General features: G+C 46.3%; 2 protein-coding genes across 2 annotated transcripts; both read left to right on the top strand.

The window, feature by feature from the left end:
• The first annotated feature begins 213 nt into the window (after nt 1–213).
• On the top strand, nt 214–7,860 carry PIRT (phosphoinositide interacting regulator of transient receptor potential channels). The gene is made up of 2 exons (XM_063123255.1): nt 214–399; nt 7,289–7,860. The coding sequence occupies exon 2, from the start codon at nt 7,328–7,330 to the stop codon at nt 7,790–7,792; it is 465 nt and encodes a 154-aa protein (XP_062979325.1). The 5' UTR covers nt 214–399; nt 7,289–7,327; the 3' UTR covers nt 7,793–7,860.
• Nucleotides 7,861–23,460: 15,600 nt separating this feature from the next.
• TMEM238L (transmembrane protein 238 like) lies at nt 23,461–23,946 on the top strand. The gene has a single exon (XM_063121527.1). It carries the CDS (start codon nt 23,461–23,463, stop codon nt 23,944–23,946), a length of 486 nt encoding a protein of 161 aa, XP_062977597.1.
• The last annotated feature ends 445 nt before the right edge of the window (nt 23,947–24,391 follow it).

The following is a 24,391-nucleotide window of genomic DNA, read 5'->3' as shown; positions in this document are numbered from 1 at the left end:
TTCAGTGATCCTGAGTCATCAGAACCACTCCCATGTTCTTGATGCTCCCTCTTTTGTCTATGCTCTACTGGCACCACAATCCACACCTGCCCTCCTTTGCAATGCAGCTATGGCTGTGCAGCGTTGTTTGCTTAGTAAGAACAGCTGGCCTCACAGCTCATCCCATTGACTGGAGCTTCAGCAAGCGAGGGGTTAAGGCAAGCCATTGGCTGCAGAACGGGTGAGCTCATCTAAGCTGGAACATGCTCCAAGGTTTATGAGCCACTCAATGCAGATGATATCAGAGGGGGATAATCTGAGGCCGGGAGCAAAGCTACTCAGGAAATCGCAACATCCACTTTAGGACGCATTCCATGCCTAAACAGAGCAGCCAGCCAAGTGCAGCCAGCCACAGGCCCTGTAAGTAGAAACACTTACTGTTGTGATGGGTGTGGGTGGGTGTTTTGTGTTGGGTGGCAGGAGAGGACCGTGGACTCAGATCCCTTAAGGTCAAAATTCTATAGGGCCGGGGGGGGGGGGAGAGAATATGAGTTGCCTTCTAAATCTGGACTAGATTTTAGCTGGTCTCTTCTACTTTTATTTTATTTTGGGGGCTTGGCGCTATTGAATGAATCTTGAAGTAGACATGACATTCACTCCCCCTGCTGCACGAGCTGAAAAGAGCTGGGGATCAGGATGCTCCCGACATGGAGGAAGCCCACACCGAAATAAACAAGCCTGCTGCAACCAAGTCCCACCCATATTCACTGGCGTAACGGACCTCTTCACTGAAGACCGAAGCCCCAGCTGGAGGCAAGAGCTTTGTGCAGGGCTTTTCCTAGAGTTATCCCAGATATCAGGACTCAGTGTTAGCAACTGAAAGCATGGGGTGTTTTCCAGGGAAAGGCAGGGGTCCTTCTTCCTGAGAGACTTCATTCTCAAAAGGGTCTATGGCAGACTAGCCATGAGCATCATGTACGCAGACTTTAGGCTTGTGGGATCTACTTTGTATTTTACTGGATCCACCAACCAGAGTCAAGTTCAAAAGAGATACGCTTAGAAATCAAGAGCTCTGAGCACAGGAATTTGTTTCCAGTACCAGAAATAATGCTCAGTCCTTCTGCTTGCAAGGCTAGCCCATGTTTTCTTCATTTCAGCAGTATAATTGGGGCAGGGTAGGGGGAGTCATTTTGTTGCTGCTAAACAAAAAACTCAGGTGTGTGTGTGTGTGTGTGTGTGTGTGTGTGTGTGTGTGTTTCGCTCATGTTCTGCAAATCACTCAGAGATCTATCAGTAGATCCTGAACTACCAGAATATGTCCAGCCCTGGTGTTGGTCTACCTTTATGGCACACACAGATCTCTGTTGAGGATGAATGGGGGCTGCTTGGATCCATAGGGAACAGCATGAAACTCTGTATATGTGAATTGCAAAGGGTGGGGATGTCGGAACAGTGCTCAGGTTCTCTGAAATGGGACCCTTCTGGACGAGCCATCAGATAACACATGTCAATCTCCTGCCATGTGAGAACTGCATAGTCAGGGTAACGCTGCCTGATCACTGGTTTTGATATCAACATCTCATGGCATGGCTGAGTAAGATGCTGCATCCTGGGTCAGAGAACAGGAGATGGATGAGTGCAGCCTTCCCCAACCTGATGCCCTCCAGATGTTTTAAACTGCAACTCCCAGCATTCCTGACAATTGGCCATGCTGACTGAAGTTGATGGGAGTTGAAGTCCAAAACATTTGGAGGGCACCAAGTTTGGGAAGGCTGGACTAGTACAATTGCTTTCCTTGTAAGAGTGGGGGCAGCTTCCTGAGCTTCCAGACCTAGCGTGGGTGCACTCCCATTTGGAAAGCCTCAGATCTTGCCGTTGCGAGGGCAGTTTCCAGGTCATTCAGGAGCCTGAGTTTTGCTCCAGATCCTGAGTTTTGGCTTTCCGTCCCTTTTACCATAGCGCAAGCCAATGACTCTTTCCATTGAGTTTGAATCTCAGCTGTCATGTCCTTTGCACCTGCCAGGCCTAGCAAGACCAGGCACACCAGGAGAAGGCTTTGTGCCTGTTGGGGCCCCCAATTCTTGTCCTGTTGTCTCATGCATAAATGCATTAGGAGGGATGTGTCAGGGCCATCGATCCTCCATTTCTATTGAGCTCAACAAGATCAGGTCCTACACAGGGCAGTAGAATGGTTGCAGACCTTGCTTCCTGACTCCCAAAGTGGGGTGGAATGAATTTGCTATGGTGGATTCAGCCTAGTTATCAACACCCACCCTACAGAACCTTCCCCCCCCCTTTGTGAATGGCCAGCACCAAAGATTGGAAGTGTCGGGCAAATGTCAGGGGCCCAAGGCCACTAAGGCATTTACTAAACCCAACTAGAAGACTTTGGAGGGACCAGGGCATTCTCATCTCATGAAGAGCTACTGGAAAGGTGAGAACAGCACAGAAGCAACTCCTGCTGCGTTCAGTGCCCTGGGAGGGGATTTGTCCTCCCCTAGAGTTACCTGAAATGTGCCAAATGGAAGGAAATGAAAGCACTAGCCCAGTTCATGTACCTCTACTCCCCTGCTCAGAAATTGAGAATGTGTGTCAGCTTTGCCTCCCTGTCTCCATTTTTTAAAAGTGCAATTTCACAGTGCCTTTTGTGCAATTTCAGAGTGCCTTTATTCAAACATAGTGGAATTTTGATTTATTTATGTTTATTATTATTTTTAAAAAAGTTTTAAAATGGGTCAAACCCATCCTAGGAGTTCTGAAGGCCAAGGCTCTTTTGTGTGATTGTTTGTTTGCATAACAAAAGAAACATCCATTAGAAGAGATTTCCCAGGAACCATCTCAAAGGGAGGGAGAGAGGGAGGGAAAGGCTGAGGTTTGTGCATGTTATTGAAGGAAGCCTCTTTCTCGCCCTGGCATGCTCCTCTGTTTCCTCTCCAAGTTGTGGACCACCAGATGTTCTGGCCTACAACTACCAGCAGCCATGGAAAGCGTAGCCAATGATGAGAGTTGTAGCCAAAACATCTGGAGGGCCACAAGTTTTCCACCCCTACTTTAAGGAAAGGGAGATTGAGACTCAACAGGGAAAGCAGCAATGCTTCCAGAGGGCGGGCTCCTAGTGCTGCCCAGCATTGCTCTTCCACTGTATGCTAAAAGCAGAATTCCCTTTGACTCTTCATACTCCATGGGGTCTGGTGCTTTGGAGTGTTCATCTCACAAGTGGACACACCATAGGCAAGTGGGCAGTGTTGTCAGCTCCCCTTTGTGGATTCGCCATGGGTGCCACACACCCCTTTTCCAGACATTTTGAAATGGGTCCTCCTCAGCACCATTTTAGCACCCTGTTTTTGAATAAACACAGTTATGACGAGGCTGCAAGTTCTGCCATTTTCTGGTCATTTCTGCAACCTGGCTAGATAACTTGCCTGTTTGATTCCACCCCAGTCAATGTCAAACTCACCCCTTGATTTTTCTGGTCAGTTTCACAACCAGGCTAGAAAACTGCAGAATTGTTTTACACCTTGACCTGCAGTCCTTCTCCTTCAGTTTGAAGGAGCTCCTTTCATTCACACTGTTTCTTCAAAGGGAGAAGGGAAGGCATCCATTGAAACTGAGGATGTGTGTCAGTTTTGCCTCCCCATCTCCATATTTTTGAACTGGCAGATTTCAAAAGCTGGATGGACAAGGATCTAAAGGGCGAGTAGTAGGCCTCAGTCCTCCAAGCAGTTTGTCCACATCCTCAGATTGCATAAGGTGAACGGTATCCATAACATGACTAGATGGTACCCCAGCCCCATCCGTATTGGACTCTGGCAAAACAATGGCATCCAAGTCAGCACATTCCAACTTCCTCTCACTGACAGAATCAGATCCCACCCCCCGCAATTTCCCAAATTTGCGCAAATTCACATTTGTGCAAATTTGCACTTGTGCAAATTCACACTTTGTAAAAATGTACAAAATGTGCATATCCCCCCAAAATGTGCATTTTCATGCTTTAGCCAAGGGGGAAATGTGCATTTGGGAGAGTGGGATTTTTTTAAAAAATATTTTACATAGTTTTCTATGAATAAATTTGTGTAAAATTCCAGAAAATAAATAAATTTAAAAAACCTGCAAGTCTGTGGAATCCGTGCAGCTTGGGAAAAGCCAGTCACCTGCAATATCCATGGGGAAGATTCATAGAAATCTGAAATCATTTCATTCTCTTGCATATTTCTCAGACACCCCTAATCACAGCTCCATACAACCTAATGGATGTACCTGACCTCAACCACATAGCCTACAAAACATCCCCCTTATAACATCCCCCTTGTTTCTGAAACTGACCCAGAACCTCTGGGTGTCTTATTACACAACTGCAATGTGCAAAGGATAGGGCTGTGTCACAAACAACACATAAACTCTTTGATCACCTCCATAAAGGAAAGGGAGGTTGAGCAAAGGAAATAGCAGGTTCATTACTAGAAACCAGCAAAGTGCATACTGAGGATCAAACTATATACATTATGGTAAAGGTGTATTTGAATCCGATGGTTGGGAGTCCCCATATTTTAAAAAAATAAAAAGTAGCTACAGGGGCCCTGATCCAGACTGAGACTGTGACATGAAGCACTTTCTGGGATGAGGGTGGGGGTACGGATCTTCTTACAAAGTTATCAACACACTCATACATTTACAATTGCCAGGATTCTCTAGAAGGAGGCACAAGCAATTGAGCAAAAGCTTCTACCTGAAGCCACACCTGACAGCAAAGGCTGTTCTCATTCATTTTACGGCTCCTCACTGCAGCCAAAGAGAATGTTCAGTACAAATTGGGATGGGTGGGTTTTTTTAAAGAAATATGGTAGCAAGCCCTAGCGTTTGTGAGCGTGCTGGTTGGAACAACATTGGAACAGTTGGCAGGGGATTTGCTGGTAAGGTTCCTCTTTGTTTGTTCAATGCCCTGCTGATAAAGACTGGCAGTTCCCAGCCTCTTTGCATAACCATTTTGCTTCAATATTGAACAAATCAACCATAGCAGTGAGGGTGGAGCAATCTGGTAGCAGACTATAAAAAGACTCTACTCTAGAGACAATGGAGCTTCTAATGCCTTAGCTCTGGTGCCTGTGGAAGTCTGGGCCATTTGTTCTTTTGGTTTTTACTTCTTCAGCTTTGTTTGTAATGTGTGTGTGTGTGTGTGAGAGAGAGAGAGAGAGAGAGAGAGAGAGAGAGACTGTGAGTTCCATCAGATGAGTATTTTATTGCATTCTCATTATTGGGCACTCACAGATTTTTAGGGGTCCCTCTCACAATGTCATCTGCCTCCCGTGCGCCTCCCGCTCCTTCTAGCCTTCTTCGCGCCACAAAAAAACCCCACCCCAGTAAGTCTGACTTATTTTTAGGGGGAGGAGATTCAGGGGAAGGGTTTCACGGAGAGGCCCACCCCCTGACATCATCCACTGCCCCTAGATTGGCCCCAGGAGGCAATCTGGCCCCAGGACCAATCCAGTTCCCCACCTCTGTATTAAAACAAGGTATATGAAAGTCAGCACAAAACATTTATTTATTTATTGCATTTCTATACTGCTCAATAGCTGGAGCTCTCTGGGTGGTTCACAAAAATTAAAACCATTCAAAGTATAAAACAACAGTATAAAACCATGTCAGTGATATACAGAAGGGTGGGCCAACCTGACAGACCCTGACATCAAATGGGTGTCACTAGGGTGAGGCAGGGGTGTGTCCTGGTCACAGCGAGCTAATGACCCAGGCACTGAAGGCTCTGAAGCTGAAATATAGGTGCAACAAGGGCAGATGGGCACTAGCCTGAGCATGGGCACTAGCCTGAACAGATCTTCTGTCTTCCTGGCCCAAAGAATCACACCCCAAACACTGGCTCCCTGCTGAAGGGTTCATAATATGCATTCCATCATACCGTGTCACTCCTTAGCCTGCAAAATCAGATTAATGATACAGATTATGCATGTGTCCTGCCTGAAGAGCAGCAGGTGGAGTGGGATGCAGTGTGGCATGGGCAGCGCTCTTGGGAGGAATGACCCACCACCACTGCCAATGATCAAACCCACGAGTTTAGGATTAAAAGCAAAGTTCTGAGAGAAAAGCTGGGTCTATTGTGGATCAATGCCTCTGCATGCAATGCATCATGAGAGTAGCCCAGATTTGTGGAAGCAGTCTTTGCACATTTCGCCTAGCAAATCAGAATAGGTCAGAAGGTCCTATTTTCACTTCATTTCACTGTGGAACTGTTCCATATGCTGCCCTCATTCCTCTTAACTCTTTGCTATACATTAATTTCATGATGATTAAGTCAAAGTGTTGTGTGGTATTTGGGAAATGAGAATGAACATTTGCTTGTACTGGTGTTACTGAACATCGGCAGAAATAAAAGCTAGCTACGTAGGTTATGAAAAGGGATTGCTTCAAATTCAGGTTGTGCACGGTAAAAAACAAAGATTGGTAATTGGGGGCAAGCTCTGTTTCTCCTTTGGCTTCAGATCACAATTGAATTCTTCCCCCTCCCTGTGCTTCAAAAACACCGTCCATTTGAATTTTGAGGGTTTCCCATCCGCCAAAGAGCCTGCTCAAATTATCACTTTATCTTTTTAATCTCACCCCACTCCCTTTTAAAAAAGTATTTGAAACCCATTCGGGGGTGGGGGTGGCTTTGGGGCTGGCCAGTCAGTTCTGTGCACAGCCTTGCTCTGAAAAGCAGGGAAATTGCTTCCCTGTTTTCATAAAGGCTTTGCAAATATCCTAATGAGAAGGACCAATTGTCCCTGAGCCTAATTGGGAAGAAAGATAAGTGCATGTGTCAGAAATGTGGTGACTGAACTTCCACAGCAGGTCCACAGCTAAAAATATGTACATGTGAACTTTGTATCCCTCAGAAGCGTTGAGGTCAGGGCAAGCAGACGTGCGCAAGAGGCAGTTTGGGGAGCAGTAAGACTGACCTGCATTTGTGGCCTATACCTGGCGTCTATCTGAAACAATGAGGTGCTCCTTCCATCTGTTACATAATTAATCCATGGTCCAAGCATTTGGGTGGAAGAGGAGAATCAGCTCAATGACCCTGTTCAGATGACACACTAAGCCACGGTGGTTAAGTATGAGCTAAACATCATGGCTTAGCATGTCATGTGAACCATAACTTAGCTTGTTGCGTGGTGGCTACAACACCATGGTTTAAACATGCTCAATAACCATTTGCTGCAAAAGGTTTGGCAGCCTAAACATAGCTTAGTGTGTTGTCTGAACAGGCCCATTGTCTACCAAAATAACCTGCTCCTCTGTCTCTCTTTTCTTCTCCAAGAGGTGTTAATGTCATGATGAGCCTGTAACACTGGTAGCCATGGAAACCCAATCCAGAGAAATGGAGGCAGGAGAGAAGTCCCCTGAGTCCAAGGATTTGCTGCCCAGCCAAACTGCCAGTACCTTGTGTATCAGCTCGCGCAGTGAGTCCGGTTGGAATACTCCTCCCCAGAACAAGTGGGATGTCTACCACAAGCCGGTCATTGTCCTGTCTGTGGGTGGAGCAGTGTTCCTTTTTGGCGTGGCTATCACCAGCTTGACCTGCTTCGTCATAGACAAAAACACCAATACGACCAAGCCAGAAACGACCAAGCCAGAAAAGCCAGAAAAGAACAGCAATATGACCAAGGAGGTTTTTAAACTGTGCGGACCAGCCTTCCTGTCACTGGGCCTCATGCTGCTAGTCTGTGGCCTTGTCTGGATCCCCATCATCCGGAAAAAGCTGCGCCAGAAGCAGAAATATCACATCCTCCAGAGCATTAAGTCTTTCTTTCTCAACCGCTGAAGGTGGCTGCTCTCCAGTTCTGCCAAGAGGTGAAAAGGATGGTGTTAGCAGGACAGGGCCCAGCCTTTGTTGTATGGATCTACAAGTAAAATCAACACTGTCTGAAAGGAAACTCACTCCACCACAAATCCACCTTCTTCCTCCTGTATGCATGGGATTGATCCATCTTCAGGAAGAGGCACTGTTGGGTGACTTTGGGTCCTCAGCCAGTGAATAACATTATATCCAACCCCTGTCCACACACATACAACAAGGATTTCCCATGTTAGGTGAGCAGGAGTGAAAATGGGCAGCTCAGATCCCAGAAGAGTTCTTTGGACTAAACGTGACTGTACATTTGTCATATGGAATATTGCTTTAAAGGGTACACTGCATCTCAGGAGCCTGATTGGGGCAGGGGGAGTATACTACCAGAAAGCTGAGGCCTATGCTCATGACCCTCCAGTACCCTCAGCAGGACTCGCAATGGTGCAACCATGACAAATGGCTTTGAGGACAAAAAAAAAGCCCCACGAAACAACTTGCAGAAAATTATGTTCAAAGATTTCCAAAATTTCAGTCTCTCTCTCTCTCTCTCTCTCTCTCTCTCTCTCTCTCTCTCTCTCTCTCTCTCTCTCACACACACACACACACACACACACACACACAGAGAGAGAGAGAGAGAGAGAGAGAGAGAGAGAGAGAGAGAGAGAGAGAGAGAGAGAGAGAGAGAGAGAGAGAGAGAGAAGCAATTCTGCAAGCAAACAACTGTGCAAGTAAAAATATTAAGTGCATAAAAGTCTCAGACTTAGGATGAGAGGGTAATATCCGAGCTTTCCCAGGGGTGGGTGGGTCTGTTGATTGTAGCATGGACTCGCAAATTGGAGACATATGCTCTCACATTTAGAGATAATCATGGTAAAAAAAAGACTTTGAAAAGAGGGACATGCAGAAATTGGTTTTCATGCTCTCTCACCAGGCTAATGCAGATGTTGTATTTTACCACTGATGGTGTTATTTTCTTCCTGTCCTGCTCCCTGTTTTGGATTTAACAGAGTCCAAAAGACAGCTGAACAAAAAACTTTTACCTATTAGACTGGTGGTCAATGAAATGGTCACCTACGCAACCCAGTTGTGAATGAACTCTGATGAACTGAAACAGACCCAAGGACAAGTAGTAAGAATGAGAGGTTTGCCAAGAATACTAAAGTACACACAAGAACAATTTTTAAAATCATGGACATGAAATCATCTTTTGAAAGCGTGAACATACTGAGAGGTTGAGGCGTGTCAGTGTTTAAAAATGGCTTTCTCCACCCATGCACAAGATTGTTCCTCACCGAATCCACCTCTTGGTGGTTGAGAGAGAAATCGCACCACTGCCAATGCCTTGTGCTCCAGTGAGGAGCATGTCTCTGTCACAGAAAACAGGATCACTTCAAGCAGAGTTTCTCAGCCCATGAAGACTCCAAAGAGCACCAAAGCCAAGTGCTGAGAGTCAGCCAAGCATTGGGCTTGGCAACCAGGAAGAACATTTAAAAAATACTCAGGCTCCTGCCAGAAGACAGGTGTGGAAAGAGATCTGCACAGATATCGTGGGTGCATTGTCACAGGGATTATCTCAGAAAATGCCGTGAAGAGTTTTGTACTATGCTGGTTGTATAGTTCTTGCAATGAAGCATTAGGATATTTATGAAGAACAAATCAGAGGGGCTGCCCAGAGGCTTTAGATTTTACTCCTTACAGAAGCCTTCAGCTAATTTTACAACTGTTTCCAGTAGCTGCCTTTTAGATATCATTCTGGCTCCTGGATTATACCAAAGTGCCTCCTTCCAGGGCTGCTTTCCTCTCCAAATGGCAACTCAGCCATTCCCACTAGCATTAGTACAGCCACACAAAGATAGAGCTTTTGATTTTTGGAGCAGTATGATACTTGATTCCAAGCAACCATCCTGCTATTCCTATGCGGCAGGGTCTTGCTATTTACTGTGTTATCTGTACAGCACCATGTACATCGATGGTGCTATATAAATAAATAATAATAATAATAATAATTCCAATCCATCTGAGATTGTGCTTAAGGAAGGGGGAGCCTGTTCTCTTAAGGTTTATTTCACTTCCCTTCCCCACACTGTAGGGTGAACATATGGAAAAGGAGGACAGGGCTCCTGGATCTTTAACAGTTATATAGAAAAGGGAATTTCAGCAGGTGTCATTTGTATACATGCAGCACCTGGTGAAAATCCCTCTTCATCACAACAGTTAAAGCTGCAAGCTCCTGCAGCTTTAACTGTTGTGATAAAGCGGGAATTTCACCAGGTGCTGCATGCATACAAATGACACCTGCTGAAATTCCCTTTTCTATACAACTATTAAAGATAAAGAAGGAGCCCTGTCCTCCTTTCTATATGGTCACCCTACCTTACCCTACCCTACACCCACCTCTGATACAAGTATTCAACATGGGCTTCACCTTTTGCAATCAGGCTGTGTTTCTCAAGGAGCTGGTTAAATTATGTAGCTTCCTATAAATTATGCCTTACTCTGTTCTTTGGGGAGGGAGTAGAGAAATGCTATTATTATTATTATTATTATTATTATTATTATTATTATTATTATTTATTTCAATTTATGCCACCCTAAAGTTGAAGCATTGAGGGTGACATACATAATAAAAGCAAATACAATAATACAATGATAATGTGTTAAAGTAATTTTTAAAAAGAAGTTTAAAATCGGCAACAATAATTTTAAAGAGGTAAATATTCAAGCAGCCAAATGATGGTGAAAGTAATTTTCAAATGCAGCGTTAAATTAATATTCTTCTGATATAGCATAGACTCCTCTCACCTTCTCAGTTGGAAGTGTGCATCTTCTCCTTATGCCAGTGGTGATGATAAGTTAGTAGAGTGATATGGCGGACTAGTTTCCAGCCCCTGGGCATCTCTGTATGACTCTCAGATCCCAGCTTTGGGGTTGAGGTTCTGAGCAGCCAGCAGGTTCTAAGGACCTTTCCATGCAAGTGTACGTTCCAATGAAACAAGCATACCCTAATTATATTTTATAGTTGGCATGACACTCCCATGAATTCAGATTCAATGCCTGTACATAGCATAATATCCTAGGCACACTGGAATTGGTTTCTTCCCGGGGGGGGGGGGGGGGTCCTTGGTCCGGGAGGATGGCCAGGCAGCTATTCATACCTTTTTGTTAAATAGGGGGCCTAAGTAAGCATTGGGTTTGCAGAGTGGAAATGTGGACAGCCAGAAGGAAACCTAAAAAAATACCATTGTGAGGCAGTGCCAGTGGCAAAGATATTGTAGGTTGCATACTCCAGTGCTGGGAGGGGCTGTAGCTCAGTGGTAGGGCACCTGCTTTGTATGTTGAAGGACCCTGGTTCAATCCCTGTCATCTCCAGGTAGGGCAAGGAAAGAATCCTGCTGAAACCTTGGAGAGCCATTGCTGCCAGTCAGTGTCGACAATAGTGGGCTAGATGGACCACGGGTCTGACTCAGTCTAAGATAGGGTGACCATATGAGCGGATTTGTCCGGGTTTTTGATGGCAAATCCGGGAGGGGGAGGGGAAATCCAGATTTTTTTTTCAAAGAGCAACTCTAATGGGAATTAACAAAAATGCTTATAACTCCGTCATTTTTTAAGATAAAGACATGAAACAGCATGATAGTAGCTCTTAGGAAGGGCTTTAGTCATACCAAATTTGAAACAGATCCGTTCATCCATTGATTTTTTAGGAATTTTTTAAAAATTGAGGTTTTAAAATTATTATTTTTAAAATCGTCATTTTTAAAGATAAAAAGATGAAACTTTGCACCATGAAAGGATTTAGGTAGAGCTTTCGCCACACCAAATTTGAAACAGATCCGTTCATCCATTGATTTTTTAGGAAATTTTTAAAAATTGAGGTTTTGAAATTATTATTTTTAAAATCGTCATTTTTAAAGATAAAGAGATGAAACTTTGTACCATGATAGGATTTGGGTAGAGCTTTAGCCACACCAAATTTGAAACAGATCCGTTCATCCATTGATTTTTTAGGAATTTTTTAAAAAATGAGGTTTTAAAATTATTTTTTAAACTGTCATTTTTAAAGATAAAGAGCTGAAAGTTGGCACCATGATAGCTTTTAGGTAGAGCTTTAGCCATACCAAATTTGAAACAGATCTGGGGCCAGTAGCAAACCCTGTTAACAACAACAGCAGCTTGCAATGAGTGAAGATACAGTCAGAAAAGATATTTGAGGTAAGGGGAGAATGTAACACACAGAGTAGAGCAAAAGCTTCAAAGTACAGCAAAACCTACAAAAGTAGGAGTGAGTGAAGTTAATTTCAGATACATTGAATCTCTCACTTGTTCTTTATTTCAGTGATTTTAACATTAAGATCTTATGTAGAACAGATTTGTCTTAAATGTGTGCTGTAAAATCAGACATGTGACCAAGGCTATGTTCGGGTGGGCATGTCCCCTTGGGGGCGACCATGTTGTCCTCCTTTTTGGTTTCCAAAATATGGTCACCCTCAGCTTCCTATGTCCCTATGTATTTGTGTGGTGCAGAAGGCCACTGTTAGTACATGTAAAGAGACTGTAAATAAAAATGGCCCCAGGGCTGGGCCTGTGTTACTGGTCACTCTGTCTGAAGCTATAACCAACTGGCACTCGTGACCCTCACATGCTGATCACAAGAGCAATACATGTGCTCTCTCGAGGAAGGGTCAAGTGTGTCCAGGGCTGGGAAGATGTACTATCACCACAACAGAAGCAAAAACTATTTGGTATAAAAATGTTTGGTATAAAAAAGAAGACGAGAAATGAGCATGCATCATCATCTTTTACTAAGGAGAGGTAGCAGAAAATGGAGATTTGTCTCTGGTCAACAGGAGCGCCCAGCTTCTTGTCTCTATCGGTTAAACGTACACTGATAATGTTTTAGCCTCACTGACTGCATATGGCAGTTACATCAGAGCCAGAATTGCAGTCCTCAGTAGGTTCTTATTTCAAAGTCAGAATTAGAGTACAATCCTAGGCATGTCTACTCAGGACTATGCAGTTCAGTTTGACTTAGGCCTTAGCTAGACCTAAGGTTTATCCCGGGATCATCCCTGTGCATCTAAATGACACACAGAGGATCCCAGGAACAGGCAGGGACGACCCCGGGACGACCCCAGGATAAACCTTAGGTCTAGCTAAGGCCTTAGCCCCAAGTGTGCATAGGATTGCAGCCTTGGCTGCACAAGCCCTTCGATGCCCAAGATCCCCTCTGAAACCTAGGCAGGAGAGAAGAAGGGTGAGGCAGTTTGTACAGTGTGTCACAGGATCCCCTAACATCGGTAATGACTTTTTGTCTTCTTCTTTTTTAAAAGTGATTCTATAATTGGGCATCATTTCTCTTTTACTGCTACAGAGCTGGGCCACAGTGGCGCAATCACCCGGTAAAAGAGCTGATCTCAGAGCCTATGTACCTCCTGCACAACATGAGGGGTGGAGGTTAATGGGAGGATGCAGTACACTTTCTGCCACTCTGTGGGAAAACATGACGGAACTTAGCCCTTTGAAAGCAAGGTTTCTATGCGGGACGAGGGCAGCAGCTGACATCTAAGCACGCTAAGTGTTTCCTGACACTAACCACACTGGTGTTGCTGCCGTTCTCCTGGGAATCAGTGCTTTCTAAGTGCTGCACTGCTTCCGTCTGCTGTTAAAAGCCAAGCTAAGTAAATCTCTCTCTCCCCCTGCCTTCTCTGGCTCTGGCTTTCTCCCCCACCCCACCCCACCCTTTCTGGAGTTTGTAGAAATAGCCAGGCCCCCAGGTTATTTAGGGAGAGATCAAACTAGATCAGTACCACCACCAATTGATCCCTTGCACTGCAGCAGACAGGATTCTTGGCACACAACTCCAGGAACTGGGAATCTGCTGAGCCAGGCCATCAATGAAGGTTGGGGGCATCTGCATAGCATAAATCTTATACAAACTGCACAAGAACGGCAGCAAAATGGAAATGTGAGTCGAATGAAATGCAGCTCTGGTTTGACATCGTGAACTGTGCAGGAGTGATGATGGGAGTCGTGCTGGCTGGGGAAGATGCGAGTTACAGTCCAACACATCGGGCAGGCACTAGGTTGGAGTAGGCTGCCCTAACCACTGTACCACACTGCAAGGTTCCAAGCAGAGGGAAAAGTTGGGCTATCTGACCTCTGCAGGAGTGGAATGTCAGAGAAATCATGTCCACCACTGACTACCCCAATACAGATTCTGCGTGACACATCCTCAGTTTACCAGCATTGACTTTAATGTAGCTTGTGTCCTTGTACCTGTTGATGGTCACCTGCCCTCATTCTGCCAGCCATGGCATCCCCGTTGCCTGTTCCAGTATGCACCCCAACAGGTAGAGAAGCAGCACAACTGGAACAGAACTGCCATCGAACAAAGATTTATTGATTTCTTTTCCCCCCCCCTCCCTCTCTCCCTCAGAAAAACTCAAGGTGGCAAACCTTCTCACTAATGTTCTCCATGCAACAACCCTGTGAGGTGTGCTAGGTTGAAAGATGCTGGCCATCCAGTGAGCTTTGTGGCTGACCAGGGATTTGAATCTGGTTCCTCTCCAATCCTAGTTCAATATTCAAACCCAGCCTTTCCCAACCCGGCACAGTCCAAATGTTAGAGCAGTGGTTAGAGCAGCCTTCCCAACCCAGTGCCCTCCAAATGTGCTGGACTATAAGTCCCATACTGGCTGGGGATGACTGCAGTCTAACTCCCACCATCCCCAGCCAGCATGGGACTTGTAGTCCAGCACATTTGGAGGGCACTGGGTTGGGAAGGCTGCTCTAACCACTGTACGATACTGTGTTTCAAGCAAGGCTGCCCTTCCTACCTAGGGCGGCTTCCATTCAGACCGCTGGAGGTGGCATCCGTCATGATATGCTGATCCCTTGCCTGCTCCCATAAATTTTCCCAGCCTTCCCAAACTGAAACATAAAAGTCTCCCATAGACTTCCCCCACTGGCCCTATTTTATTTGGTGCTCCTGCAGAGAATTCTTGTTTGATATCTACGGCATTGGTTGTTTTGAGTACCTGACTAATAAATCTTTTGCTAACGAACCTTGTACTCTCCATGTCAGTCTGGAAGGGACTGCTTGGACTCTCTTGCATCCTGCTTTGCAAAAGCAGCCAGGCATCCTAGACTCTGATCAGCTTAATAAATCATGCCAGTAGCAGCTACTGGGACCCTGACACAGTGACCTCTATGCTGCCTCTTATCAGGATGTTTAGTCTTCTCAGGAGGGCATTAACATTGCACATCCCATTTCAAAAGAGTAACACTAAGCATCAGTGAGTGGCCTCCACTCCGCTACCCACCACTCTTCTTCTCCTAGGATGTTTTTGGTTAAGTATTCAATGTCACCTATACTCCCTGACTGGAGTGAAGCCATAGTTCAATGGCAGAGCATGTACTTCACATGCGGAAGGTCCCAGGTTCAATCCCTGGCCATCTCCAGGTAGAGCTGGCCACCCTTGGGAAGGTGCTGCCAGTCAGTGTGTGGACCAGCCTTCTCCAACCGGTCACCCTCTAGCCAGCATAATGGAAGATGTAATCCAACACACCTGAAAGGCAACAGATTGGGGAAGGCCTTTGTAGGTGATACTGAACTAGATGGATGAATAGTCTGACTCAGCATAAAGTATCTGGTTGGCCACTGTGTGAACAGAATGCTGAACTAAAGAGGTCTTTGGTCTTAGGCCTCATCTACACCAACAACCAATCTACACCAAGCAGGATATAACACTTTTAAAACGGTATGAAAACTGTATATGTAATGTGTCCTGGGCCTGAACAGTTGTCATAACCATTATAAACCGTTATAAGTAGTAGTGTAGATCCTGCCCAAGCAGGATATTCCACTATGAAAGAAGTATGAAAGCAGTTTATAAAGGGCACGAGCCACACTACTGCTTTATAGAGGTATTGAATTGCACTGACAACTGTTGGGGCCCATTGACACAAATCATATAACTCTTTCATACTGCTATATCCTGCTTGGTGTGGCTCCTGCCTTTTATATACCACTTTCATACTGCTTTCATAGTGTTATATCCTGCTTGGTGTAGATGAGGCCTTAGTCACTCTTCTGGACTAGTGGACTAATCCTGACTCAGCATAAAGCAGCTTCCTATGTTCCTCTCTCTCTCTCTCCAGATGATACGCCTCCCATTCATGGCAGACTCAGCCACAATCTGCCAAGCCCTTCTTCCCCTTTCTCTCTGACATTCCCACATCCAGCATTTCTTTATTCTGGCCATGTTTGTACATCACACCTCTGATCCAACAAGGCAAGCTGATGCATAGGTCCTCTTGCAAGATTGAAATCTTCACATTCAACAGAGTATTTTGCACACACATTCCTTGGCAGGGTGCCAGCAACCTCGACCGAGCAAGGCGTTCCCAGCGCTGGAGCGGTTCAGAAGTTGTACATACAGAGCCTGATGCACAATTGGGTCACAGAAAATGTTCAAATGGCAACTGCAGTCTTGCACACATTATTCTTGGAATAAGTTACATTTAACACAGTGGGTGATACTTCCGAGGACATATTTTGTTTGCTTGTTTGTTATGTTTTTTTGTTAGGCACTTGAAAAACAAGTTCCCTAGACTTCTTACAACATCTATTAAAAACAGAACAAAGATACCATTTTTGAAATCCAACAATAAATCTTAAACCATCTAATGTAGCATAAAAGCCCAACTACACAAATAGAAACACAATAAAATGCAATATAAACACAGGAGCTAAAAACAACTGGTAAATATTAGAGCTAAAAGCCCTATCAATGTCAAAGGGTCTAAAAGAACAAGATCTCAGAGGGCCTAGGAGAACGAAAGAATCTTTGCCTGGCACCACAAGGACAGCAATATGGTTGCCAAGTTTTGATAGCTGGCGTGGGGGCATCCATATGAATTCAGTGCCCATTGTCATAGTTTGGATTGAATGGGAAGGTATCTTCCTGCTTACCTTAATGAAAATAGTTGACATCTCCATCCCTATCTCAGAGGGATCACTGCACAGGATGCATGGCTAGTTGCACACAACACACCCTGCATGCAACTGTCTGGATTGTTGTGACCCAGAAGCAGAGGGATGACTCATTAGCTTTACATGCTGAGAGCTAAATCAGAAAATCAGTTACGGACAGGGCTAAACCAAGACATTTTGCTGCCTGAGGCTAAGGACAAGATGGCGCCCCCTCCCATTCCATGTACAAAAGCTGACTAGCCTGGCAGATGAATCTGACTTCCACACCAATGATAGGACAATATTCTCTACTGAAATTGAAGGCAGCAGGCAAACATAGGAGGCTCAGAGTAGTTTGCAAGGCACATAGTTCTCTCTTGAATATCTTATTGCTGCCTCCTGCCTGATGGTAGGGCCGGCCCTGGTTATAGTGCTCTCTCTGCCATGAGATAGGATTATATGTTTGGTCCAGACTCTGCAAGTGTTTTCCAATACAAGATGATGAATAGATATGACTGCATGCATGTCATGTTGGTGTGTCGAATTGCTGTACAGTAGGTCAGCCGCTGAGGGTGAGCCCCCTCAGTCTGGCACCTACATCCCACAATACAACATCGCCCAAGATTATTCACATTTTCAGAATCATCAGAGGGGGGCGGGGGGAATCACATTTCCTCACCATGGGCTGTCTTTCTGGTTCTATTCCATGTTTATTAACAGGGACTGGCCAACGAGACCACATCATGCCAGTCCTTTTCCAACTTCTGTGGCTGCTAGTCCAGGTCCAGGTCCGATTCAAAGTGCTGGTATTAACATTTAAAGCCCTAAACGGTTTGGGGCCAGGCGATCTAAAGGAATGCCTCCTCCAACATGTACCTGCCCGGACCCTAAGGTCATCCTCAGGGGTCCTTCCCTATGAGCCCCTGCCAAAGGAAGTGAGGCAGGTGGCTATCAGGAGGAGGGCCTTCTGTGCTGTGGCACCCCGGCTATGGAATGAGCTCCCTAAGGAGGTTCGCCTGGCACCTATATTATATGCTTTTAGATACCAGGTGAAGACCTTTTTATTCTCTCAGCATTTTAACAGTCTATAAATTAAATTTTAACTTTGCTGTTTTAAATTTGTATTTTAAATTTGTGTTTCTGCACTGCTGCTGGTTTTATCCTGGTTGTGCTTTTATATTGTATTTTATACAATAGCTTTGTATAAAATAGCTTTGGCTACTGGGTGGTATAAAAATGCAATAAATAAATAAGTATTCCGTGGTTGAAATTAGCACTTTTCATGAAGAGACCAGTGACCACGTGGCCTGTAGATTTCAATGGGGATAGCGCCCTCTCATGGGCATTTTATAGTGCAGCCTCAGAAGAGTCGTATTAAAAGAGATTTATTTTGGGACTCGAAAACTGAGAAAAGGAGCAGGAGATGCACAGGAGGCAGATGGCATCATCAAAAGGACCTGTGAACATCCGTGAGTGGCCAGTAATGAGAGTTCTATAAAATGCTCATCTGATGACACTCTTTATGCATGAGGAATGTCCATGTGGCTGAGAAATCACAGGATGACAGCAGAAATGAGAGACAATGAACCCAAACTTTGACTGTGCTCTCACTCTGGGATGTTTCTCACTTTGATAGTAAATCCTTCCCTGGCGGCTGCAGAGAGGCCTAGCCTTCAAAAACAGAAGCCTTGATTTGCCCTTGGTGTGGATACAGTGGGTTCCGGAGGGAGGCAAGGTGAGCTAGTTGTCAGGGTCCTGATCCCAACAACCAGGGCACTGAGGAGATGTGGAGAAGCTGGACAAAATGTATCCTATCACTGTAGTCTTCATTAGTCCCGCTATCAAAGGATGCCAAATTTGTATATAAGCCTCCAGAACAATACTGCATTTGGCATATGGCTAGGCTCGCTTACTTGAATGGGACCCTGGTGTGCACCCACATTTCTGCATCCTACCTCTTCCAGCTCTCCCTAATTAAAGGGGCCCACTGATGAGTCTTGGCATCTCAAGAAATCCTGAAACTGGCCCTTGCTACAACCCTGAAATAAAACTCTTTCCGTCTTGTGTGCACCTTGCCCTCAGCTACACTGGGATGCACCTGAAGCAGGAAGTTTTAAATAAAAGCTCTTCCTGTGCAAGAGCCTCAAATTCAATTGTTGCTTAAGAGGGACAAAAAGGTTTGGGTAATTTCCTCTTTCCATTTACTTCAAAGTCCGTTGAATCGGTCCCGGAAAAGCTAGTTCTTCATGTTTTCCTATTAAATGATGAGGACAGACTGCAACCCAAAGCCCTCCAGGCTGAACACGAGTGAAAGGCTAAATAGCTGAAAGGCGAGGAGCAGCGTTGCGTTTGACAGAGCCGTCACACCGGCCAAGGACACGCATGACACTTCAGAAATACCTACTATCACAACAAAGCTGCTGGATAAAGGGCAGGAGTGCAGAAGATCTTATTTCAGCTGAAAACAAGGCGGAAGAAGTTTATCAGTGCTCTTCCTGGCTAAACTGAAACCTGCTCAGCAAATCTAGTTGCAAGACAGCCATTGAGAGCAACCAGGACTCTAGGGAACCTAACTGACTTTGTAATTCTAAGTGGTCAAAGGTTCATCTCATCACCAACACTTCTCTTTGACACCAACACTTCTCTCCGCTTATCTGTTTGCAGGCAAGCCTCTTCTGTCTGGATTTTGGGCCGGGAATGTCGGCTGAACAGGATTTTTCCTGAGCTTTCCAGGGACACCTGGTTAGAAGCAGTCTTAAATAATCCAGTAGAAAGAAACATTAGTCAAGATATTTCTATTTCCTGGAAAAGGCAAGGAAGTCCACAAAGTTAACACTTTGTCAATCTAAAGGTAGATGAGCAATCTACCTTTAAAAAATATACAAAGGTATATAAATTCAAGCCAAAGAATAGACTCATTTCTGTAGATGGTATTATAACTCCATTTTTTAATTATTGTTAAATGAAACGTTTCCCTCACTGCGCCACAGAAACAGAGGGGCTTTATTTATTTAACTTTTAAACTGCCCAATAACCTCTGGGCTTTGACCCATACATGGAATACAAATAATAATAAATTGCCTCTTTTTCTCACAATCTGATACAATACAGTTGCTTTTGCATTAGCAAAGAACATGAAAGACTTCGGGATAAATTATAATTTATCTCAGGGATAAATTAGATGTGCCTTAAGGAAATGTGGCATGTAAATAGGAGAGTTTAACAGGCTCGGGCTCATGCACGCACGCACACACACACACACCACGAGATGAAAATTGTCTCCCCTCCCAAGAAGCTGCCTTTTGCCCCAGGAAACAAGTTTCCATTACAGTCTATGGAACCTTCCCTCCCAGAGAAACAGCAACATCAAAAGCCAGTGTAGTGGTTAGAGTGATGGGCTAGGCCTCAGGAGACCCGGGTTCTAGTCCCCACTCAGCTCACCGGGTGACTTTGGGCCAGTCATTGACTCTTGGCCTAACCTACCGCACAGGGTTGTTGTGAGGATAAAATGGAGAGGACGATCATTGTACACCAACTTGGGCTCCTCAGAGGAAAGGCAGGATATAAAAGTAACAAATGAATAAATAAATTCAAGGATGAGAATTTTCATTGGGGACACAGCAGAGAGGGGGGGAGGTTAAACCCCTCTCCACATGCTGAAGTCACAATCCTGATTCCCACCCCCCATTGCTGGTACTTACTATTAACACGAGGGATCTTCATTGCCCACATACAATTAATACCATGTCTAACATAGCCCTTAGTTACAGACAGACAGAACGTGAAAGAAGTGGTCAAGCTCAAGCAGAAACCCCAAAATGACGAAACAGGTTTGGGAGATAAACTAATGTATGTTCATTTATGTGTCAACACCTTTTCATTTGACTCATAATGAGGGCAGTTAAAAGAATGACAAAGGGGTGGTTTTCCGGGCACTTTGGCTGAGGGACCAAGGGGAATCTGATCTACAGTGGCAAATGTTAGCACTGAACCAGGAGTATCAGTCATTTTTCATTAGCACAGAGAGCAAGAAAGGTGCAACCTTGTGGCTCAGGTCAGTGAACAAACGAGACGTGAACTCAGCTCCTGGCAGAGCAGCTCTGAGGGCGTGTATGCTATTGCAGGGATTCACTGTATGCTCACACCCATTGACCAACCGGTTGTGTTCACAGTCAAGAGGGTAAAGAATGGCAAACATGCGGGTTGCTCATTTTGCTTTTTTATTTCCTTCCCCTCAATCATTCTCCACTTTCAATCACTGATAATGGGGGGGGGGGGGGAATAGAAGCTTCTGCTTAGGGCAAGTCATTATACTGGATCAGAGAGGCCTGGCTGTGAGTCCCCTTGTACAAAAAGCTCACAGAGTAGCTTTGGACCAACCACTATCCCTCAGCGTAACCCACCTCATCAGATTGCCATGACGATAAAATGGGGAACACCCCATAGACACCACCTGACCTCCTGGGGGTGGGGGGTGGGGAAGGCAAGAACATCTCTGCTGGGTCTGGACAAAGGACCAGGGTAAACCATTATCCTGTTTCCTTCAGATGCCCCTGAGAACCAGGGCATGAAAGTAGTAGCTGTTGCTTCCCCCCCATCCCATGAGTTCTAACATGCCACCAGCAAAGGACCTGAGAGCCTGGGCGTCTTAGTCACAGGGAGGGAAGTGGCATGTTAGGTGCTCCATAAAACCACTGTGACTAGGAGCCATTGATAGCCCTATCCTCCATGAATTAGTCTAAGGCCTAATCTACACCTGCCATTTATCCCAAGATAGTATCAAAATCATCCTTACTGGGCCACATGATGCACAGCTGATCTCGCGGTGATCCAGGGATGACCACTCTGCTTTCCCGTGACATCGCTGACTGCTGCTTTTTTCCAGTTTTTCCCCGCTGTCTTGGGACAATCCCGAGGTCCATGGGTGGTGTGCCCCCCCCTCCCAAGGTCGTCGCTGTTCCTCGCGAGTAGTGGGGATCAGCAAACAGGGGCAAGCCCGTGGGTATTGGGGGTGAGGGGGAGACCATTTTCACTACATTTTGGATGGGTCTCAGCGTCTTCCAGCACTGAATTTTGTTGTTGTTTTAAAAATCACAGCTTTGCGCAGGATCACAAATTGCACAAGTGTCAGGAGTAATAATAATAATTTTTTTTAAAAAAAAAACTTTGCCTGGGATGGCTCTTGTTTAATTCTGGGAGAACTCGCTGGATGTGTGGCCCCTGAAGGATGATCTTGGAAGCTGGAAACCCCGCAATCATCCCTCCCCACTCCCCAAAGGGCTGCAGGTGTAGTTTAGGCCTATGCCTCTTTTAAAGGCATCTAAGGGCTAAACGACTATACACTGTGTTCAAATATATAGCATGTAGCTGATCCTCACATTTTTCTTACCTCAGTGTAAGCACATGCACCCCCGTGCCCCCACCAATCTAGATCGGGACCACCGGACATGAGTAGGAGAGGTATAAACCTTCCCACTTCTAAATTTCCTTCCCTGAGATGCAGGGGCTAGAAAATAATAACTTCATTGGCACCAACAGAGGGAGTTTTTTATTATTATTAATTATTATTATTTATTTATTTATTTATATAGTGCCATCAAGTTTCACTTTTTTTTTTAGCCCTTGAGGGAGTGAGGAGGGAACAGCTGGATGTGAAGGTTTAACCTCCCCCTACTCACACACGGTGATCCAGATTGGGCCCATGTACTTACACTGCAGTAAGAAAAAACATGAGGATCAGCTGCGTGCTATGTATTTTAACGTAGCGTGCTGTTTAGCCCTGTGCTTGTTGCCTTCTCACCACATCTTGTGGTAGCAAGCAAGTTCATACAGCCACTTATGCACTGTATATTAAAAAAGCACTTCCTTTTGTCTGTCCTGGATCTCCTGCGGATTTGGTTTCACTGGATCAGGGGATGGCTCCAGACGTTTTGGAATTCAACTCCCCAAAGCCCCTGCCAGCATGGCCAATGGTCAGGAATGCTGGGAACTGTAGTCCAAAACATCTGGCGCTCTACTTTCTGCCCACCTCTACATTCCATGGACTCTAGCTCTGGGATTATATAAAGAGAGACCTGTCCACTTTCTTCACATACCGCACAATTTTATAAACATCTATCCTGTTCCCCTTTGCTTGTCTGTTTTTCCTAAACTAAAAAGCTCGGAACCCTGAAGTTTTCTTCGTGTTCCAACCAGCGCCCCCGCCCCTTCTGGTTGCCCTTTTTCTGCGCCCCTTCCAGAACACGATGTCCCTTTTTGAGACGGGCCGCACCAGAGGTGTACTCCTTTCCAAGAAACCCTTTCCAGCCTGGGGCAAGGGAAAACATCCCAGCCGTCGTGATTTCAGGAGCCGCAAGACTCTTTGTACTAGGAGTTCCAGGTGTGGCCGCCACACAGCTGGGAGAGCGCGATGACCTCGCAGCCCTCGACAAGAGGACGAGAGGTGCAGCCGTGACCGCTCGTGAGTCCCCCGCCCCGCCTCCGCAGAAAGAGCGGCCCGCTTGGACTCGGCGCGCAACCAGCGGCGACGTGGCCCGATGTGCACTTGAGCCGAGTCTGATTTCGGGCAGGTAAAGGGGCGGGGCCAGCCCACACCTGAGCGGGCGTGGCTGGGGACTTTGGCTGCCGCCGCTTCCCCGCCCGCGGATGCTCCGCGGCCAGTGCGGGCATGGCCCGAGGTTGCTACGGACGCTGCCCGGCCTTCCTGGTGGCCGCGCTCGTGCTGGACGCGGCCGGGCTGGCCTTGGTGCTGGCGGGCGCCGTGGGACATCCGGCGCTGAACGGGCGCGCCTTCGGGGATTTCCTGATGCTGACCGGCGGGCTGCTGCTCTTCCTGTCGCTGCTCTGCTGGCTCTTCTGGTACTCGGGGAACCTGCGCGGGGTGCCGGCCGAAGAACTGCCGCTCGGGGCCCAGCCCAGCCCGAGCCAGCCCCGCAGCCCGGGCAGCCTCCTGCGCCTGGCGGCCAAGCTCTCGGAGCGCCTGTCCCAGCGCCGGCGCCCGGCGCCTGTGCCCTCCCTGCCGCCGGATCGCAGCCCTCCAGCGAAGGGCGCGCGAACTGCAGCCTCGCTCCGGCCCGCCGGCCCCCTGGAGCTCGGCCGCCTGCGCCCGGCCGCGCATCCTGAGCAGGCGAAGACAGGGGAGCGACTGGTATAGCGCAAGCCCCTCCAGTGCCGGGAGGAAGGAAGGAAGCCAGGTAACCAGCTCGGCCCCGCTCTTGCTTCAGTCTCCCCTCCCTCCACTACGGGGGCGGCGGAAGGGTGCGCGCTTAAGGCTTGCTGAATTTATGCCAGTGGCCAGGGAGAAGGAGCATTCAGCATCCGCTCAAACACGCTCTGGCGATCAATGCGCCTCTGAACATGTGTTGACTGCTTTTCTCTCTCTTTGGACTTCAATTCCCATCAGCCCCAGCCAGCATGGCCAATGGTCAGGAATGCTGGGAATTGAAGCCCAAAACATCTGAGGGCGCTGGGTTGGGGAAGGAGATTGGACAACAACAGTCCTTCAGTGTCACCTGGGTTCTCCACGTCCAAAGCCAACGCCATCTTTGTAAACCATTTTAGCGGTTTACATCTCTCTTCAGCCAGCTTTTAATACACCT

Source organism: Elgaria multicarinata, chromosome 3, assembly GCF_023053635.1.
Source record: "Elgaria multicarinata webbii isolate HBS135686 ecotype San Diego chromosome 3, rElgMul1.1.pri, whole genome shotgun sequence".
Classification (NCBI taxonomy): Eukaryota; Metazoa; Chordata; class Lepidosauria; order Squamata; family Anguidae; genus Elgaria; species Elgaria multicarinata.
Note: the sequence above shows the minus strand (reverse complement) of the source record. Positions and strands in the feature narration are given on the sequence as shown.